Genomic DNA, 16,648 nt, shown 5'->3' on the forward strand with positions numbered 1-16,648 from the left:
TAACTTGAATTTTTCGTTAAATGGGGTCTTCGTTAGCTGGGGTTCGACTGTATTTATATTTCTTGCAGCCTGTTAACACTGTACCTCCTGCAAAAATATCTGCTGGAGTTTATGCTGCACTAAAACCTCTATGACATAGTTGCACTCACTGCTAAAAGGAAAGCCAGAGGAGCAGACACATCCCAGCAAAACACTGATGCAGTTTTTACACATTAAATGGAAGTGATATAAGATACAGTCCTGATTAAAAGGTTTAAGACCACTTGAAAACTGGCAAAAATCATATTTTGCAGGGTTGGATCTTAACAAATGTTGTTACTAAGAAAATTTTTTATTCTCAAATGCAGACATTTCAAAGCTAAATGACATGATTTTGAAAATGAGAAGTGATATTAAGTATATTCATTGTTAATCACAGAATCATAATTCATATATGATTTTATTGATAGTTAATTATGTTTAACTGCTCAGCACTGATCAGAATATAACCAGGAATAAGTTTAACCTGTGTGATAGATCAGAAAATGTAATATAGACGGGCTTCACACAGAGTCTGTCCTTAGTGTGTGTGCGTGTGTGTGTGTGTGTGTGTGGCAGCTCCAATTATAGAGCCAGCATTCCTCACTAGTTTGTCTCCTCTCATTTCTAAAACATGTATCAAACAGACAAATATGCAACAATAAGAAAAAACCTTCTTCCCAGCACTATACACCCACTCTCCTGTTGGCATATTTCTGCTGTTTCCTGTTCACCAGTGGATCAATGGATTCATGTAAATGTTGAAATATGAATCATGGCCATGAGAATAATCTAAATGTACATCCACCACATGGTCAAATATTACTGAACTGGTGGTCCAAATCTCCACAGGATGCCTTTAAGCAGTCAGGATCTGTCTGTGGAATAGTTTCAAGGATCATTTGTTTTGGATCACCTGGAGAGTTTCCCTCCTTTCTCCTGCAGGGGTTTCCTCTCTATCAGCAGTGCTTCCATCTGTGCAGCCCGTCCAGTTTTCCCACCAGAGGAGACATTTCAGGGTTGGTTAATCATTTTTGATCTATTCACACTGCAACACAGCATCTACTATTTTGGGGCTCAGCTCATGGGGTTCCCAGGCAAACGCCAGCCCCAACGTCACAGACCAGGAGCGGTTCTGGGATAGCTCTTCCACGCTGTTATTTCACTTCAGCTGAATGCGATGAACAGATTGTAGGAAATTATGACTAGTAATTCACTTTAACATTAAATGTTGATACAACACAAACTCTCGTCAGAGAGATACATGTTTTAAAGGTGAGCAGCCAAATAATTATTAAAACATTATAAAACAACACAAAAAACAGCTTGTTAGAGTTAGCAGGTAGATTAGCATTTGAGATTTCCATTGAGAACAGCGAGGTTCAATTTTCAGTCCTCTTTTATTCTCATGATACATGTCGTCCAATTGCATCTCACCCTGCAGGATTTTTACAGAAATATTTAATAAAATCTTCTAATTTTCATCATGTTTTTCTGTAATGGTGTCTGGGTGGTTGACCCAGTGTTTTAAGTTTGGACATTTTGTCGGTGTTTAGTTTACCTGTGTCTGTTTCCTGTTTTATTATGATAGTCTTTTGTCCTGTGCTCGTTATGTTGAGTTTACTTCTTGTTTCATTAGTTAGATTTGTTCCAGCCGTGTTTTCACCCGTTTCTCATCGCCTCATTATTTGTTTGTCTCTGCTGATGGTCACGTCATCGTCAATGCCTCGTGCATGCACCCTGTAGATGTTATTAGTTTCATCATTATGAAGGAATTTCCTCAGTCTCAACTCTTCAGTCAGTTTCAGCACTGTTCTCTGAAGGTCCCACCACAGCTTCTCAGTCAGGCTGAGGTCTGGACTGACTGGAGCATTGCACCACTTTGATTCTTTTCTTTTCAGCCATTCTTTTAGAGATTTGGCACTGTTCTTGGTATCACTGTCATGTGTATGACTGAGTTTGGCCTGAGCTTTAGCTGTGGGGCTGATGGCCTCACATCTGACTCTAGAATACATTTGTATACAGAGGAATTCATGGTTTACTGAGTCACTGCACGGAGCCCAGATCATCATCCCTCCACCACCGTGCTGACAGCTGGTGTGATGTGTTTCGTTTTCTCCTTTATGGACAAACATGCCCACTTTGGTTTTTTTTCTGTCCAAAGGAACCTGAGCCCTGCTGCAATGTTCATTTAAAGAGAAGAGGCTTCCTCCTGGTAACCCTTCCAAACAAGTCACACTTCTCAGTCTCTTTCTATTTGTACTCTCATGAACTTTAACATTTAACATGAGGCCTGTAGAGTCTGAGAATGAGAATTCTTGGGTTTTTGCAGCTTTTCTGAGCGTTTGGATGGTCTTAGGTTGAATTTGCTGGAACATCCACTCCTGAGATGATTGTAGCATTGTGTTAACACACAACTGAATGCTGCAGACCAGCAAACTGCAAAAACGTCTGCATTTGCAAAGGTTCTCACACCTGCTGTTGGATACACCCATCAAATACAACTGATTTTAATTCCTATGGAAACATTAAGGACAAACTCCGTTTCAGTGGTTCACATAATGAATTAAAAACAGTAACTGGTAGCAGAGGCGGGATTGTTGGAGTTTGACACATCAAAAGTGAATAAACAGATTTTTATACCTGCGTCTGTTCTGCTGTGTCAGACTACGACCCACAAAGTGGAGACCCCACGTCTTTCATATGTTCCGGCACCACGGCTTCAGCTGGATGAGAAAGAGCGTCGACTACTTCCTGCTGCAGTCCAACTCAAAGTACATCACCTGGTGGTCGATGGCCCTCAGCCTCCTCATCGTCACCTCTGGGTACCTGCGGCTACTCTTCCTCAAAAGCCTCTTTGTCAGCAATACCGGCACAGAGGGCGAGAAGCCTCGGTGCTGATAGACTCAAACGAAAACCAAAAGAAAAAGAATTTAAAAAATAAAAATGTCTGGATTTGTGTGGAGGAACGGCAGACACGAACGAATTCAAAGCAGTGATGGTTCTTTCTCCTTGAATGAATAAATATTAGAAACAATCATGTTAAGACTTTGTGATGCTTTTCCAAACAGACTCGATCAGTTATCTTAACACGTTTTTTTTCCACAGTATACTGCATTGATACAGTTTGATAACACATAAAAACAATAACATATGTGATGGTGATTTTAAAAATATTGAAACATATTATACTGACAGCTACCAGTACTCTCCAGAAACCATTCATCAGCTGTTTGCAAAATCTACACGTTGGCATAGCAATGGGCGGTTACCGAGGGGTTAATGACCGGTCTCTAGGCCAGCATGACTGGGCAATAGCAGCTAATTACCAAGCACTTACAACAGGTTGGGAATGGTTGGTGGTTAGATGGTTTCCTACAGGTCTCTAGGTCTTTGTGTCACAAGTAGGTTATGGGGCTTCTTTGTTCACATCTGCTCTGTATGACATCATTAAAGTCCAAGAAAAAAAAACTGCAAAATTGAGTGTTTTGAGCAGTCTGAAGCCTGAGCTTTTAGCTTACATACATTAGCATTATTATTAAAAATGTAAAACTAAGAATGTTAAACCATGTTTCACATGAACATCCACCACCAGAACACAAAATATATGATTGGAAAGGCAGAGAAGCAGAACAAGTTCATCTAAAGGCAGATGTTGCTTAAGGAAGTAGACTAGAAGCCAAGTATAATATAACTGTCAGCATGTTTTAAAAATGCAGGGGTGGTTAGTCTTTAAATGTTAACAAAACAAAATGTCAAGGTTGAGGTTTGAAAAACTGTAAAGTCCAGAAATCAGTGGTTAATGTCACTTTGCTGATAAAGTGTGCTGGTAGAAACTGGAATTGTGGTTTCCTGTTAAAATGTTACCAGATCCAGCATTTATATGTGACTTCAGACTTTATACATAATAATGACCCAGACTGAACACTGCAGTTATAATTGATGTGAATTTCAGGAGTGGGACCACACCCCCATACACGCCACTTCCACTCCTCTGTCTATATATGACCCCCCCACCTGCCGGCACTATAACCTGTTCATTATTGTTTCCATGCCACACCCATCTCCCCTTTTCAAGTCTTTCACTTCTCATTAGTATCTGCACAGCCTGGGACCTGCTTCCAGTCTCCTCTGAGGCCTTCCCCAAACCACAGCCTCAATTCAATCTCAAGCCATCTGCCATTATCTACTAGAAATGCTGTCAAAAATAAAATGAGGATGATAGTATTTGGCAGGCATCTGTATTCAATTCAATTCAATTCAATCTTATTTATACAGCGCCAAATCACAACAACTGTCACCTCGAGGCGCTTTATATTGTAAGGTAGACCCTACAATAATAGATACAGAGAAAAACCCAACAATCATATGACCCCCTATGAGCAAGCACTTTGGCGACAGTGGGAAGGAAAAACTCCCTTTTAACAGGAAGAAACCTCCGGCAGAACCAAGGTCAGTGAGGGGCGGCCATCTGCTGGGACCATTTGGGGTGAGAGAAGGAAGACAGGATGAAAGACATGCTGTGGATGAGAGCCAGAGATTAATAACAAGTGTGATTCAGCAGAGGGGTCTATTAACACATGTCGAGTGAGAAAAGTGACTAAAGAGGAAAAAACTCAATGCATCATGGGAATCCCCTGGCAGCCTACGTCTATTGCAGCATAACTAAGGGAGGATTCAGGGTCACCTGGTCCAGCCCTAACTATATGCTTTGGCAAAAAGGAAAGTTTTAAGCCTAATCTTAAAAGTAGAGATAGTGTCTGTCTCCCGAATCCAAACGGGAAGCTGATTCCACAGAAAAGGGGCCTGAAAACTGAAGGCTCTCCCTCCCATTCTACTTTTAAATACTCTAGGAACAACAAGTAAGCCTGCAGAGCGAGAGCGAAGTGCTCTAATAGGGTGATATGGTACTACAAGGTTATTAAGATAAGATAGATGTTAGTATGCAAATGACCCGCTGTCAGGTTTCACAGTGGCATCTCTGTTGTCATAACCATACCGACTGTACCTGACAGTGAATTATTTTAATGTTCTTCATTGTATTTGTTAGAAACATTTGTCATTTTCCTTTAATTGTGCGATTTTGTTTTGAAACTAGGGCAAGTAATGCTCAGCACTGCCTGTTTTCTTTAGTGACACAAAGCAAGTAAAGCAAGGCTGCATCACGGGTTTTGCTGCATCTTGCCACCTGGACTCAAGTTTGTAAAGAACCCATGCCAAAGTATTGTGGTTAAGTTAAATCCAATTCATTAACTTGCCTTTGAGATGAAGTGCAGCTGCGAAGAAAGTCCTTTCTCCCGTTTGGCTACAGCAGGTAATCAGGTGAATTTAATGCGTCTCTGTTAATTTGAGTTTCCATGAAACCCGATAAACAGATATTTATGTTTCTACACTTTTATTTGCTGGGTTTATTTTGATAACAGTGCTATTGCAGACCACGTCACATGATGGTTTAAGTTATTTCATTTCACTGAATATGTGAGACAAGCTAAAGTAGCATTATATTTTTATGTTTAAGATACAGCGATGTTTCTAAATGTAATTGCCTTTATTTTAATTAGTTCTCACGATGACGACAATGAGCGATCCTGTTGGCGATCTTGGAATAAACCATCTGTAATTGTTAAAAAGCATGGTTTAGTACAGGCTCTACTTTAAAAAGGGGAACCCTTCTTAAACGGGAAGAGCAGTAGCGGAGCCAGAAACAATCCAAGAGCAAAGGTTAATCTCATTATACATGAGTTATCAGGGCTGGACTGGGACAAAAAATCGGCCCGGGCATTTTGACTAGAGACCGGACCACCAGGATAGAGATTGAAAATGTGACGTCATTCAGGGGTAAACCCGCAAAGGATTCTGGGAACTTGAGGCAAGAGGTACTAGCGCACGCAGGCTTTCAATTGAACTCAGTTACACAGCGATAAAAGAAACACAAAAATGGCAAGAAGCTGTTGTATTATTAACTGCAATAGCCGGTCGCATGACAGCCACGGAAGCCGACGGGTAAAGAGATTTTTTTTATCGGATTACGTCCTTGAAGAGAAATTTTTAAGCCATGTTTCAAGTAAGAGCCGACGGATGGCCTGGATATACCAAATATAACGTCTCAGAACACTCCAGCTCACATGTTAGTCTGCCCCAAGCATTCCCACAAAGGTCAGTGTTTTGTAGTAGTTAATACCTCATTTTTCTTAACATAACTGGTGATATAGGTTACAAGCAAGTCTGGCGCTGAACAGAAATTGTCGCGCTATGCTCCTTTATTTATTGTGCATAAATAGTGAATTGTCCTGACACAATATTGCGTTTCGCTTCTGTTATTACCACGGTACATTGACAAAAACATATACTTTTATTCACAGGATAAAACATATAATTGTAAATCTGAGCGTGGTGAAAGTTGGGCAGCACGCAAACATCTTTTGTCCACTCTGTGCTCCTAATGGTCTGACCCTTTCACTCCTTTGATTTTTTTCCTCGTATCTTTTCTTTGCCTTTTCGTCGAGTCTGTCTTTGTACGGTCCGGCATTGTTCTCCTTAGTTTTGTACATTCCTTTTTGGGGGCAAAGAAAACCAGGAAGGTATTGGAACGAGAGAATGAACGTTTTTTGCGGTGCTGCAAATGCTTGCATTTGATGCGGTACTTGGATTGTTTTGCCTCGAGTTCCCGGCATGCAATGCGCGAAAGTCACGTGATCTGTCAATCGCTATAGGAAAAACCTTAAATTAAGACCAAGAACACTAGAGGTGAGACATGATCATTAATTAAAATTAAAATTAATAAATGATAGATTCAGTGATATTTTCATAAACACCTCCTTTCCTTTTTTTGTCCTCCATTTTCTTTAGTTCGTCTATAAGATTGCTAAACAAGGGGGAGGGTGCATCCGGCCTCCTCGGCTGTAATTGGTCCAGCCCAGAGTCGATCATGACCAATTGGCCAATCCAACACCTTTCATTATATATACCCTTCCTAAAAAAAAAAAAAAAAAATCCATCGGCCCATAAAAACAAAAAAATCGCCAGCGGCCCACCGGGCAAATGCCCGGTATGCCCGATGGCCAGTCCAGCTATGCATGTAGTCCTGCATAAACTATGGATTTCACCCCCCTGTGGTAGTTATGGACTTACACAGAAAAGGGGTGTTAAACTTGGCAGGTAAGTTTTATGTACATTTGTGTTTATAGTTCATGGAGTATGTTACATGCATGTTCCTAATTAGTCGATTTATCATAGTGAGTGACCTCAAAGCCCCCCCTGAAGACTTCAATGCTGAGCACGACATTGAAGGTTTTTGGAACTCTATTCACCTGGAAATGATAAGCCATGGGTTTTTTCCAAGTGAGTGATTGCAAAAACTTATTTACAGTTATTCAGTGTTTTGAAGTAATTTAGACTGTAAGTCAAAGCATACCATTTTCCGAAGGCAGTGTGAAGAATCCATTTTCAGTTCCACCAAGTTACACGGATTGGGCTCCATGGATCGGGAGTGAAACTCGAACAAGTGACATTGTGCTTAACACAGAGTTTAAAAATTAAGAACGAGCTCTTCACATGAAGCACAGCTTAGCAGTGTCACAGAAGACCGTCTGTTTGACGAACTCACCAAGCTAAAGGTAACATTGCTTTGTAGTTTCCAGAATATGTGACATAAAGCTCTGGGGTTGTTCCATTTACAGTTTTCCCTAATTACTGTCAGGTTGGAGTGATGAGAAACTTGTGCAAAGCCTGCAACATCGACTCCAAAAAAGCAACTTTTGCTGACCTGTGTGGACCACCGTGCACCGTATCTGTTTTTCTTTCCACAGTGTATGATACTTAGCTAGTTTTTAGCTCAGCTATGTTCTGGACGTCAGCAGACCCAAAGATGAGAGTTCATATACTAAATACTTAAAAACAAAATTCTGTTTCAGACTGATGCTCAGAGGATGGACATCACAGCTCTCCCTCTCTGGAACACCTGGCCATTTCCAGCGGTGTGTGAGTCTTAGTTTTTTGACACATACAAACTGTTAGAATTTTGCTGTGTGTCTGAGATGTATTCAAACTTTTGTGACACATGTTCAGAAGTCTGTTTATGATCACTTGCAATGACAAAGTTTGCAAGTGATCTGTCTTTTAGGTACTGAAGCCACGTAAAAGGGAAATCCTCTTTCTTGACCCATTATACACAAAGGCAGGATTTGGTGGCCATGTTTGAATTTTGAGGTCACATGTTTATAAGCATTTTTGGTTTGTTCCACAGTTTTCAGGAACCTGTTCAGTGTTCCAGGTTAAGTGCATCCCAGATCATGTTCTGTTCATCTCAAGTGTTCACACATAGAGTACATTCACATGCTTGCTTATAAACTATATCAGCATGATGCATCACCATTTGATTCTTTTTCTCATCTTCACATTCTGATCAAGTCAGTGATGCTGTCTTTAGATGAGAGTTTCAGACATAAGTAGGCTCTTCAAAATATTCTAGTTTAACATAAAACGCTAACATTAAATGTTAGTTTATAAATTATGCCAACCTGAAAACAAAGCTGAAACTGCTGTGTATAACACACTTTGACCAACTGTGAGCATGGGACTGTACTTTTTCATTTTGCATCGAGGTCGTGTTCCTCAGGCCTGTACTTAAAGTTGGTGCTATTAGCAATTAAGATTTCACACCCGTCATGACGGGTTAACTGTTTACTTAACTTCTCTCCCGGGCAGTGGTCAGTAAAAAATAGCTTTGACTTGTAAGTATGTGGTAGTTTGAGTGTATGGTGAATGATATTAATTACACCAGTCTTCTTTTAAGGGATTTTATTAACAAGTCTTTATTTTCAATGTAATACAGGGTTTTCCAGACCAAGACTTTGGAATTGACTGTGGGATCTTCATGCTAATTGTTATTTTTCTCTTCTGTTCCTTGAGATTCATACAAAACTTAATTTAAGCTTCAAAACAATGAAATTTGTATTTTTTGTCCAAAACAGTCTGCTCTGTACGTGGCACTGGATGCACCATTTGTTTATACTATAGTAAGTATTCTATTTCATTTCAGAGCAATGGAGTCTTGAATCTTTTGAAAGTTGTTAAATATGTTTCATATTGAAATTTTACAGTCAGACATGTACATGTGGAAACTGTGGTGCTTGCTATTGATGGAGAACTTTGATCTCAGGAGGCATTTATATTTTGACTTCTGTACTATGTTGTGTCAAGGTTTAGACACATTAACAATATCAACATTTTCTGTTAAGCTTTTTGCACATTGTAGAGAGGAAGCCAAAGCTGTGCTTCAAGGACAACATGTGCCCATTTTCAGATTAATAAAAGCGCAAGTTCCAGGAAGTCGGTCAGGCTAGTATTCACTTTAAACACTAGTGTAATTACATGGTTAGTGACACGTGACTCACTGTTAAAATAACTGTTCTGCATCAGCGAATAGCTAAGTTTTTATCCTCATTTGCCTGACACAGGAGCCAGTAGTTGTTGAAGATCTGCCTCCTGCTGTGCAGTGGGTTGTCCAAAGTAAGGCACTTTTCCGTGGACACGTAACAATGCCAAAATATCTGTCCTTAAATAAAGAGGACCAGCAGAGGGTATTAAGAGACATGTCGGAGGAAGAAGACACTGGAACAAGGGACTTCTTCCTCTTTTTTTTTTTCAGTTTGCAGAGGACATGGAGCTCTTTTTAAAAGCATGTGCTGACAAGCAGGGACTACGGGTCAATGCGATGTTTGACATTTAATGGACAGATGAAGGCACTGGCTGTTTGGTTTCTTTATGTGTTGTTGGGTTTTTTGGGGTTTTTTTTAATCAGTGTACAAAATTCCAATTAAAATTATTTCAAAATGTTGTTCACTTGTTTCCATGTCCATACTTCAAAATAAAAAGCTTGTTGCTATTAACAGTAATGTATTACCTTGTAATCAATATGTTTATACATTTTACACATTAACCCTCTGGGCTCTATGCTGACCATTTGTGGCCACTTTTTTTTGACCATTTTTGCTGTGTTAATGCAAATGTTATGAAACTTCCCAAGGGTCTAGATTTTGTTTTTAGCGTTTATAATGTTCAACTTCAGCTTTTTAAATACATAAAAAATATATACACTAAGCATCCTATTGTTCCTCTTGGCTCTATCATGGCAACTTTTGGCCAACTGACCCATTATAACAACATTTTTAAATTCCTTGTTATTGACACTTTAGGTAAAATCGCTTTCACTGTAAACTCAACACATGAAAATTATAGTTTTTAATGTTTTTGGTTTTTTTTACCAAATTACATCATTTACCCATTTTTGGCCAAACAAGCAATTTCATGTAATCATGCAAGTTTGATTTTAAGGATCTCATAGTTTGTGTTTGTGCATGACATTGCAGCACAAATATGTATTTGCAAGGTAGACTGGAATAAATTATGACGTATCAAATATTACACAGGCTGCAGTGAATTTCTGTTGATGCACTACTGAGCTTTGAGTTTCCCAGTCAAACTTAGCTTTGAAGCACATGCTAAAAGCACTTTTACTCTTGTACTTTTCAAGATACCATAGCCAAAATATTAACTCTCAAAGAAGAATCAAACTACTACAGAATAGCATCATGTATATACATATGCTATTCCCTTTCGCTCACGCTGATATCCCATTGTAATTCACCCAACATTTGTCTCATCTGATTTGAAAGTATTTAAACTTCCAAATCTCATCCTCCTCAGTGACTCGCGTATCATCCCATTTCTGATTTCCATTCTTTTCCTGAGTATACCTCCCCCCTTCACCTGCTTCCTACAAATCACCCCAATACTGTGAAAGTTTCCAAGTGGTGGACAATGCTCTATTTTGACACAGAAGCTGAAAACTAGTTTTATTCTATGATTGCACACAATACGGGATCTGCTGCTCCAAATAATCATTTCAAAGGTTTCAGTATCTTTAAAGTATTTTGATTGGCTAGATAAAGTTAATTTTACCCTGTATTACTGTAGAGGTGACTGCATTAACTGATGCAGTTTCTCCTATTGCCCAACATATCACTTGTGTCTTGTTCAGTTACCGAAGTCTGCACATTTTTGCAGCATGCATAGTTTTGTGAGTTAAGCACACAAGACACAGAAGTGGTGTTCCAGAACGTTTATTCAACGATTCCCTATACAAAAAGTTTAGGAGGCAGCGGCCTGCACAGCCTGGCCCCTCTGCACAGACACCCTGGTGTGAGTCTTGGCCAGATGGTCAGTGAACTCCTGGAACAAAAAGCAGAAAGCCTGGTTACACAAAATCCTGACATAACCATAACAGCTTATGTTGGCTCTGTACGGACCTGGTAGGGAGACTTTGTGAAGATTGTCTCCTTCCACAGATCAGGGGTCAGGTAGCTGTAAGTCTTGGAGATGGCGTCAAAGGTGGCCTTGGCTGAGGAAGGAATTAAAAAGAGTGAGTGTGTGTAGCATGGAGCTCCAGTAACAAAGTACAACAGTCTTGTTGGGGGTAAAAAAATAAATAAAAAATGTCGAGCATTGTAAAAGGGTAACAGGGAAGACCACTAAAACGTCTCCCTGCCGTGCAATACTCAATTCTTTCTCTCCTTTTAACGACAACTACACCACTGCCGAGGTGAAGCTGGGCAGAGCGAGGAGAAACAACATCCCACCAAATGCAGTATGCAGATCATGACCCTGGGACAAGCTTACCAAAGTTGCCGAGGGTGGCGGTGCAGCCCCTGGCAGAGGTGTAGCAATCATCGATTCCAGCCATCATGAGCAGCTTCTTGGGCACAGGGGCAGACACGATGCCGGTACCACGGGGGGCTGGAATGAGACGCACCAGGACAGAGCCGCAGCGGCCAGTCACCTTGCAGGGCACAGTGTGGGGTTTGCCGATTTTGTTACCCCAGTAACCCCTTCTGACAGGGACGATAGACAGCTTGGCCAGGATGATGGCCCCACGGATGGCTGTGGCCACCTCCTTGGAGCACTTCACCCCCAGGCCCACATGGCCGTTGTAGTCACCAATGGCAACAAAGGCCTGTAGACAAGAAGCAAAAGGCACGCAGTGTTAGGTTTAGACACAACGCTGATTAACAAGAGAAAAAAAAACAAACAAACAAAAAAAAAAAAAACCTTTCTCCTTTGCAAAGGAATCCACACTCACCTTGAACCTGGTGCGCTGACCAGCCCTGGTCTGCTTCTGGACGGGCATGATCTTCAGCACCTCGTCTTTAAGACCAGAACCCAGGAAGAAGTCGATGATCTCGGACTCCTACAGGAAAAGGAGTAAGCATTGATGGGTTTACATCACAACAGAAACTGCAGTTCATTCAGACATTTCCACAAGACAAGTACACATGTCAGACTCTTCTAAAATGAAAAACTCCAACCACAACCCAACATTAACAAATCTTTCATACAAATCTAGCTGCACTGCTTAAAAATGAGCCACAAACTGGTGGCTTTAACCAGTTAACAGAAAGAGCACCAATACACTTCTTTTAAAATAACAGACCACTAGTCATCATTAATAAAATATGATGGTTTATGTATGTGAACTGTAGTTACCTTGATGGGCAGAGAGTACAGATAGATCTCCTCCAGGGACTTGATCTTCATGTCCTTAACCAGGCGGCCCAGCTTGGTGACTGGCACCCACTATCACAGGAAAGGAACTCAAGTAAACTACAAAAAGCCGAAATACTAAATGATTATGCTCAAGACACTTATTAATCCAAAAACCCACCTCCTTGTCCTCGGACTTGCCGCCCCGAGCACCGCGGCCCCTGCCACGGCCTCTGCCGCGTCCACGGCCCCGACCGCGGCCACCGGCGCCAAAACCTCCGCGAAAACCTCCTCTACCACCGGCGTCGTCCGCCATTTGCTACACGACAAAACAACAACAAAAATGTTTAGTTATTTATCCGCCAAAACATGAACATGCTTACCGAAATTCAGTCTTACAGGACACGAGCATCGCCGCCATACTCATACAAGAAGACTACAAATATTTCCATCTGTATTCAATTTCGCTGTTAAATACGTGCGTGATTTTAATTTAGTATGTTCATATATGATTTTATAATCAGCGCTGAAGTGTTTGGCTGAACGATGCGTGAGATTTTTAAGGATATAAAATAGGAAGAGAATCTCTACAGCACACTTACGTGATCGATAAAACAGGAAGAAGACCTGTGAGAGGTTCCGCCGGGTTATATGTGACAGTGTTATCGCGAGATTTCCTCCACGAGAAAACCTACTCACTACCGCCTCTACCGAATAACTGAGGCAGATTTTATATTTGCTTACTAAAAACAAAGTTCCTAAAAAATCAGTTATAATAAAATCAAAAACGCACCCTTTTAAAATACATTTTAAGTGTTCGTTTAATTAATCTGTTTTGTAAACATACTTTAATTGATTATTTTTAATTATCTAGTGAAATGTAATAATAACACATTATGTAGTCAAATTTAGAAAAACAAGCCTGGCCTTAGCTCATCTGTGAGATTTCAGTGAAATACCTTTATCAGTTGATTTATTTAAATAAGACCAGCACAGGTAATAATAACAATGTAAAAGCTTTATTTACAAAATAGGTTAAATAGGTTACATTGCAACCTGGCAAAAAAAACAACAAAAAAACCCAAAAAACAAAACACTGATCAGATGCCTACAGTACCATGAAAAGTATTTTCCCTCATTCCTAAATTTCTCTTTTTTCTTTTTCTTTTTATATTTGTCACGCTTACATGTTTCGGATCATCAAACAAACTTTAACATTAATTTCTATATAAACGATAACCTGACCCAGGTTAACCCAAGTACGCTTAGGCTTCAGGGCATGAAATGATGGCAAGACATTCAGGATTTTTCGGCACTATTTTGAGTTTTCTCTGTTTGTCTAAAATGCCTCTCACCGTGGTTCACTGGAGTCCCAAAGCCTCAGAAATGGCTTTGTAACCCTTTCCAGACTAGTGCATGTTAGTGACTTTGTTTCTGTTCTTGCAGATTTATTTTTACATTGCAAGCTTTATTTGTGTGAATGCTGAAATTGACCTCAACTTCACAAAAATGTGGTTAACCACAGTGAATTCATAAATTAACAAGAGAAGAATTACTTTTTCATACAAGTCAGGTAGATTTGGCCTTTTTTTACCTCAGAAAATGAAATCATCATTTAAAAACTGCATTTTGTATTCACTCAGGTTATATTTGTCTAATATTAAAAATGTGTTTGTTTATTGGAAACAAAATATGCAAAAAATATTAAAATCAGGAAGAGGGCAAATACTTTTTCACAGTACTGCATATACTCAAAAAAAAAAAAAACCTTCAAAGAATTAAACACATACTGAATTTATACACAGCAGTAACTCAACCAGCACCAGCAACTAACTCCCTTCCTCAGCAGCTGCTGCTGCTACTTGGAGTCCCACTGGAGCTGCCACTACTCTCCCCAAGGTCCTCCTCTTCCACCTCATGCAGATCATCCATCACCTCCAGACTCTCACAGATAAGCCCTATCTGCCTTTTCATGTGGGCCATGGTGCTCTGCATCCTCCTCATCTTCCGCTGTAGGGCGGTGGCAATGGCCCTGTGATTCCTCTGCCTGGCTTCGTACTCCTGCCTCAGCTGCTTGTAGCAGTTGTGTTGAGCCTGGGTTCGGTGGGAGAGTATCGTCCCACAACCCATGTGGCAAGGCTGGCGCCAGTGCTCACAGTGGTGCGCATGGGTCTCGAGGTCCCTGCGGAGGAGCTGTACCCTGCAGCCCTGGTAGGGGCAGGGGATGAGCTCATACAAACAGCTCATGCTGTGGCAGTACTGCTCTGAGAGGGGAAACGTCTCTGCACAGCTGCGGATCTCATTCTTGCACTGTGAGACACACAGAAGAAATCATATAGTTAATAAAATGACTTGTGTTATAAATGTGCTATAAATCGGTCTGCAGGGATTGAAATAGAAGCTAATCCAAACCATAGACAACTGAAAACAAAACAATTCTGATGCATAACCTAATCATTTCAGTCATTTATCAAGCAGAAATGTCAAACATTCAGTGGCTTTAGCTTGGATTTATATTTTTTGCTTTCCTCCATCTCAAATCAGTCATCTTGGGCTCAGATTTGTGTTGATGGTGTCCTTATTATTAATAACTTAATAAAATCAGTCACAAATAAATGTGTTATTAATAAAATAAAAAAAATATTCATTAGGTGCTGCCAAACATTAAAGAGATCAAAGTGATATTATAGAATATGTCCCATGAAGCGGTTCACACATGAAAATGCCAGGCAGCATCAGGCAAATGCAAATGTATCCGCTCTGTTACATAAAAAATCATGTAAAAATGTGTTCAAGTTCCCTTTCCTACCTTGACCTTCAGGCGTCCAATAGATTTGCTCAGCTTGAACATGACAAAGATCAAGCTTGGGTTCACCGGCTTCCTGCAGCAGGGGCAGGTCTCCTGTCTGCAGAGGACAACTAGGAATGAGTCTCTGGCCAAATAAAAGAGCCAGGTAAAACTTTTGTCCAAGGATACTGATAAGATACATTCAGTACCTTTTTAGCCACTGCAAGATGCATTTCTTGCAGAAAATGTGGTGGCACGCAGCTCTTACTGGACATCTGAGGACCCCTTGGCATATGGTGCAGATCAGGTCATAGTCTGGAGTGTCTACAAACAGCTCCACATCATAACCCCCGCTCTGTGTTGACACCTCTGGGTCTGCCTACAATGATAGAAAAAACAGTATCTTATATTTCAGGTATAGCTGAGGAGGACAAACTGAAAACCATGGCTCTGTGACTGTCTATAACCTCTCCACAGTGTTCTCAACATAAAAAAAGAGAGACAACAAAACAGAGCTGTTCTGGAAAGCCATTTGACTGATCACATGATTACAACAAGTACGTCTGCTCCCTTTCCAAAAATCTTTTTTTTCCAACACACAAAACATTAAACAATCACAAAAAAGACCTGAAATTATCCTCAATGATATTTTTACTTCTTTAAAGTGCAACATATAATAAAATGCCACAAAACTCATGTATTAGTATACAATTCAAATACCAAGCAAATAATAGAGTTGATTCAGGCTATATAGACAATCTGTTTTTGACCAACTGAGCATCAGTCCATAAATCTGAGATGCTAAATCTAGATTAAAACATAAACAATCAAACAAATAAATAAATATAAAACACACAAAAACAAAAAGCTGCCCTCTACTCACCATGGCAACCTCCTGTTTTATTATTTTTCTCAGCGTGTTTCCATAACCCAGGGGGCTGGTTTTACTCCATATCGATCCTCTCATATGTCACACAAGTAACACACACCCGCGTTATCAATACAACACACGTGAACATTCCTGACTAAACAACGAAGGAGGGACCGCGTGTGTGTGCGCGCGCTCGACAGATGAAAACAGTGGGCTAAACTGTAGAATCGGAGCCATAATGGGAGAGCGTCGTTTCCTTGCTGTTCTAGCACCAAACTCATGGTTCACACGGCTGCTATTGTTGTGATACTCAGGAACTACATTATAAAAAAATGAATAAATAAATAAATAAACTATAAGCATATCGCTCTGATTATTTTTCCAATGCTTTATATAAAGTTTACTGTCAAAATTAAAAGTTTAAAAACCAC

General features: G+C 40.2%; 2 protein-coding genes and 1 long non-coding RNA gene across 9 annotated transcripts; 1 reads left to right on the forward strand and 2 right to left on the reverse strand.

Annotated features, from left to right (window-relative positions):
• The first annotated feature begins 7,029 nt into the window (after positions 1–7,029).
• Positions 7,030–11,203, forward strand: LOC120440056. 7 transcript variants are annotated; one of them, XR_005612935.1, is made up of 4 exons: positions 7,030–7,176; positions 7,255–7,634; positions 7,932–7,994; positions 8,852–11,203. It is a non-coding gene; the product is annotated as an uncharacterized LOC120440056 (long non-coding RNA). The 7 variants fall into 7 exon arrangements; XR_005612936.1 differs by having other exon boundaries at positions 7,255–9,035; positions 9,258–11,203; XR_005612931.1 differs by having other exon boundaries at positions 7,255–7,994.
• rps2 (ribosomal protein S2) lies at positions 11,126–12,899 on the reverse strand. Its single transcript, XM_031730113.2, has 6 exons — positions 12,740–12,899; positions 12,562–12,651; positions 12,158–12,265; positions 11,698–12,031; positions 11,328–11,419; positions 11,126–11,250 (listed from the first exon to the last, which is right to left on the reverse strand). Exons 1-6 carry the CDS (start codon positions 12,872–12,874, stop codon positions 11,170–11,172), a joined length of 840 nt encoding a protein of 279 aa, XP_031585973.1. The 5' UTR covers positions 12,875–12,899; the 3' UTR covers positions 11,126–11,169.
• A 674-nt stretch (positions 12,900–13,573) lies between these two features.
• Positions 13,574–16,636, reverse strand: rnf151 (ring finger protein 151). Its single transcript, XM_039611452.1, has 4 exons — positions 16,230–16,636; positions 15,556–15,725; positions 15,368–15,464; positions 13,574–14,868 (listed from the first exon to the last, which is right to left on the reverse strand). Exons 1-4 carry the CDS (start codon positions 16,311–16,313, stop codon positions 14,401–14,403), a joined length of 819 nt encoding a protein of 272 aa, XP_039467386.1. The 5' UTR covers positions 16,314–16,636; the 3' UTR covers positions 13,574–14,400.
• Positions 16,637–16,648: the final 12 nt, after the last annotated feature.

Source organism: Oreochromis aureus, linkage group 4 (assembly GCF_013358895.1).
Source record: "Oreochromis aureus strain Israel breed Guangdong linkage group 4, ZZ_aureus, whole genome shotgun sequence".
NCBI lineage: Eukaryota > Metazoa > Chordata > Actinopteri > Cichliformes > Cichlidae > Oreochromis > Oreochromis aureus.

Bases quoted from the DNA above. Each gene is read 5' to 3' on its own strand.
- rps2 (XM_031730113.2), bottom strand. From the start codon at position 12,874: ATGGCGGACGACGCCGGTGGTAGAGGAGGTTTTCGCGGAGGTTTTGGC. The intron at 12,266-12,561 runs GTAACTACAGTT...CTTTTCCTGTAG, and splicing joins TGTACTCTCTGCCCATCAAG to GAGTCCGAGATCATCGACTT. The intron at 12,032-12,157 runs GTGAGTGTGGAT...TCTTGTCTACAG, and splicing joins GTCAGCGCACCAGGTTCAAG to GCCTTTGTTGCCATTGGTGA.
- rnf151 (XM_039611452.1), bottom strand. From the start codon at position 16,313: ATGAGAGGATCGATATGGAGTAAAACCAGCCCCCTGGGTTATGGAAAC. The intron at 15,465-15,555 runs GTACTGAATGTA...TGTCCTCTGCAG, and splicing joins ATCTTGCAGTGGCTAAAAAG to ACAGGAGACCTGCCCCTGCT. The intron at 14,869-15,367 runs GTAGGAAAGGGA...TGTGTCTCACAG, and splicing joins TTGGACGCCTGAAGGTCAAG to TGCAAGAATGAGATCCGCAG.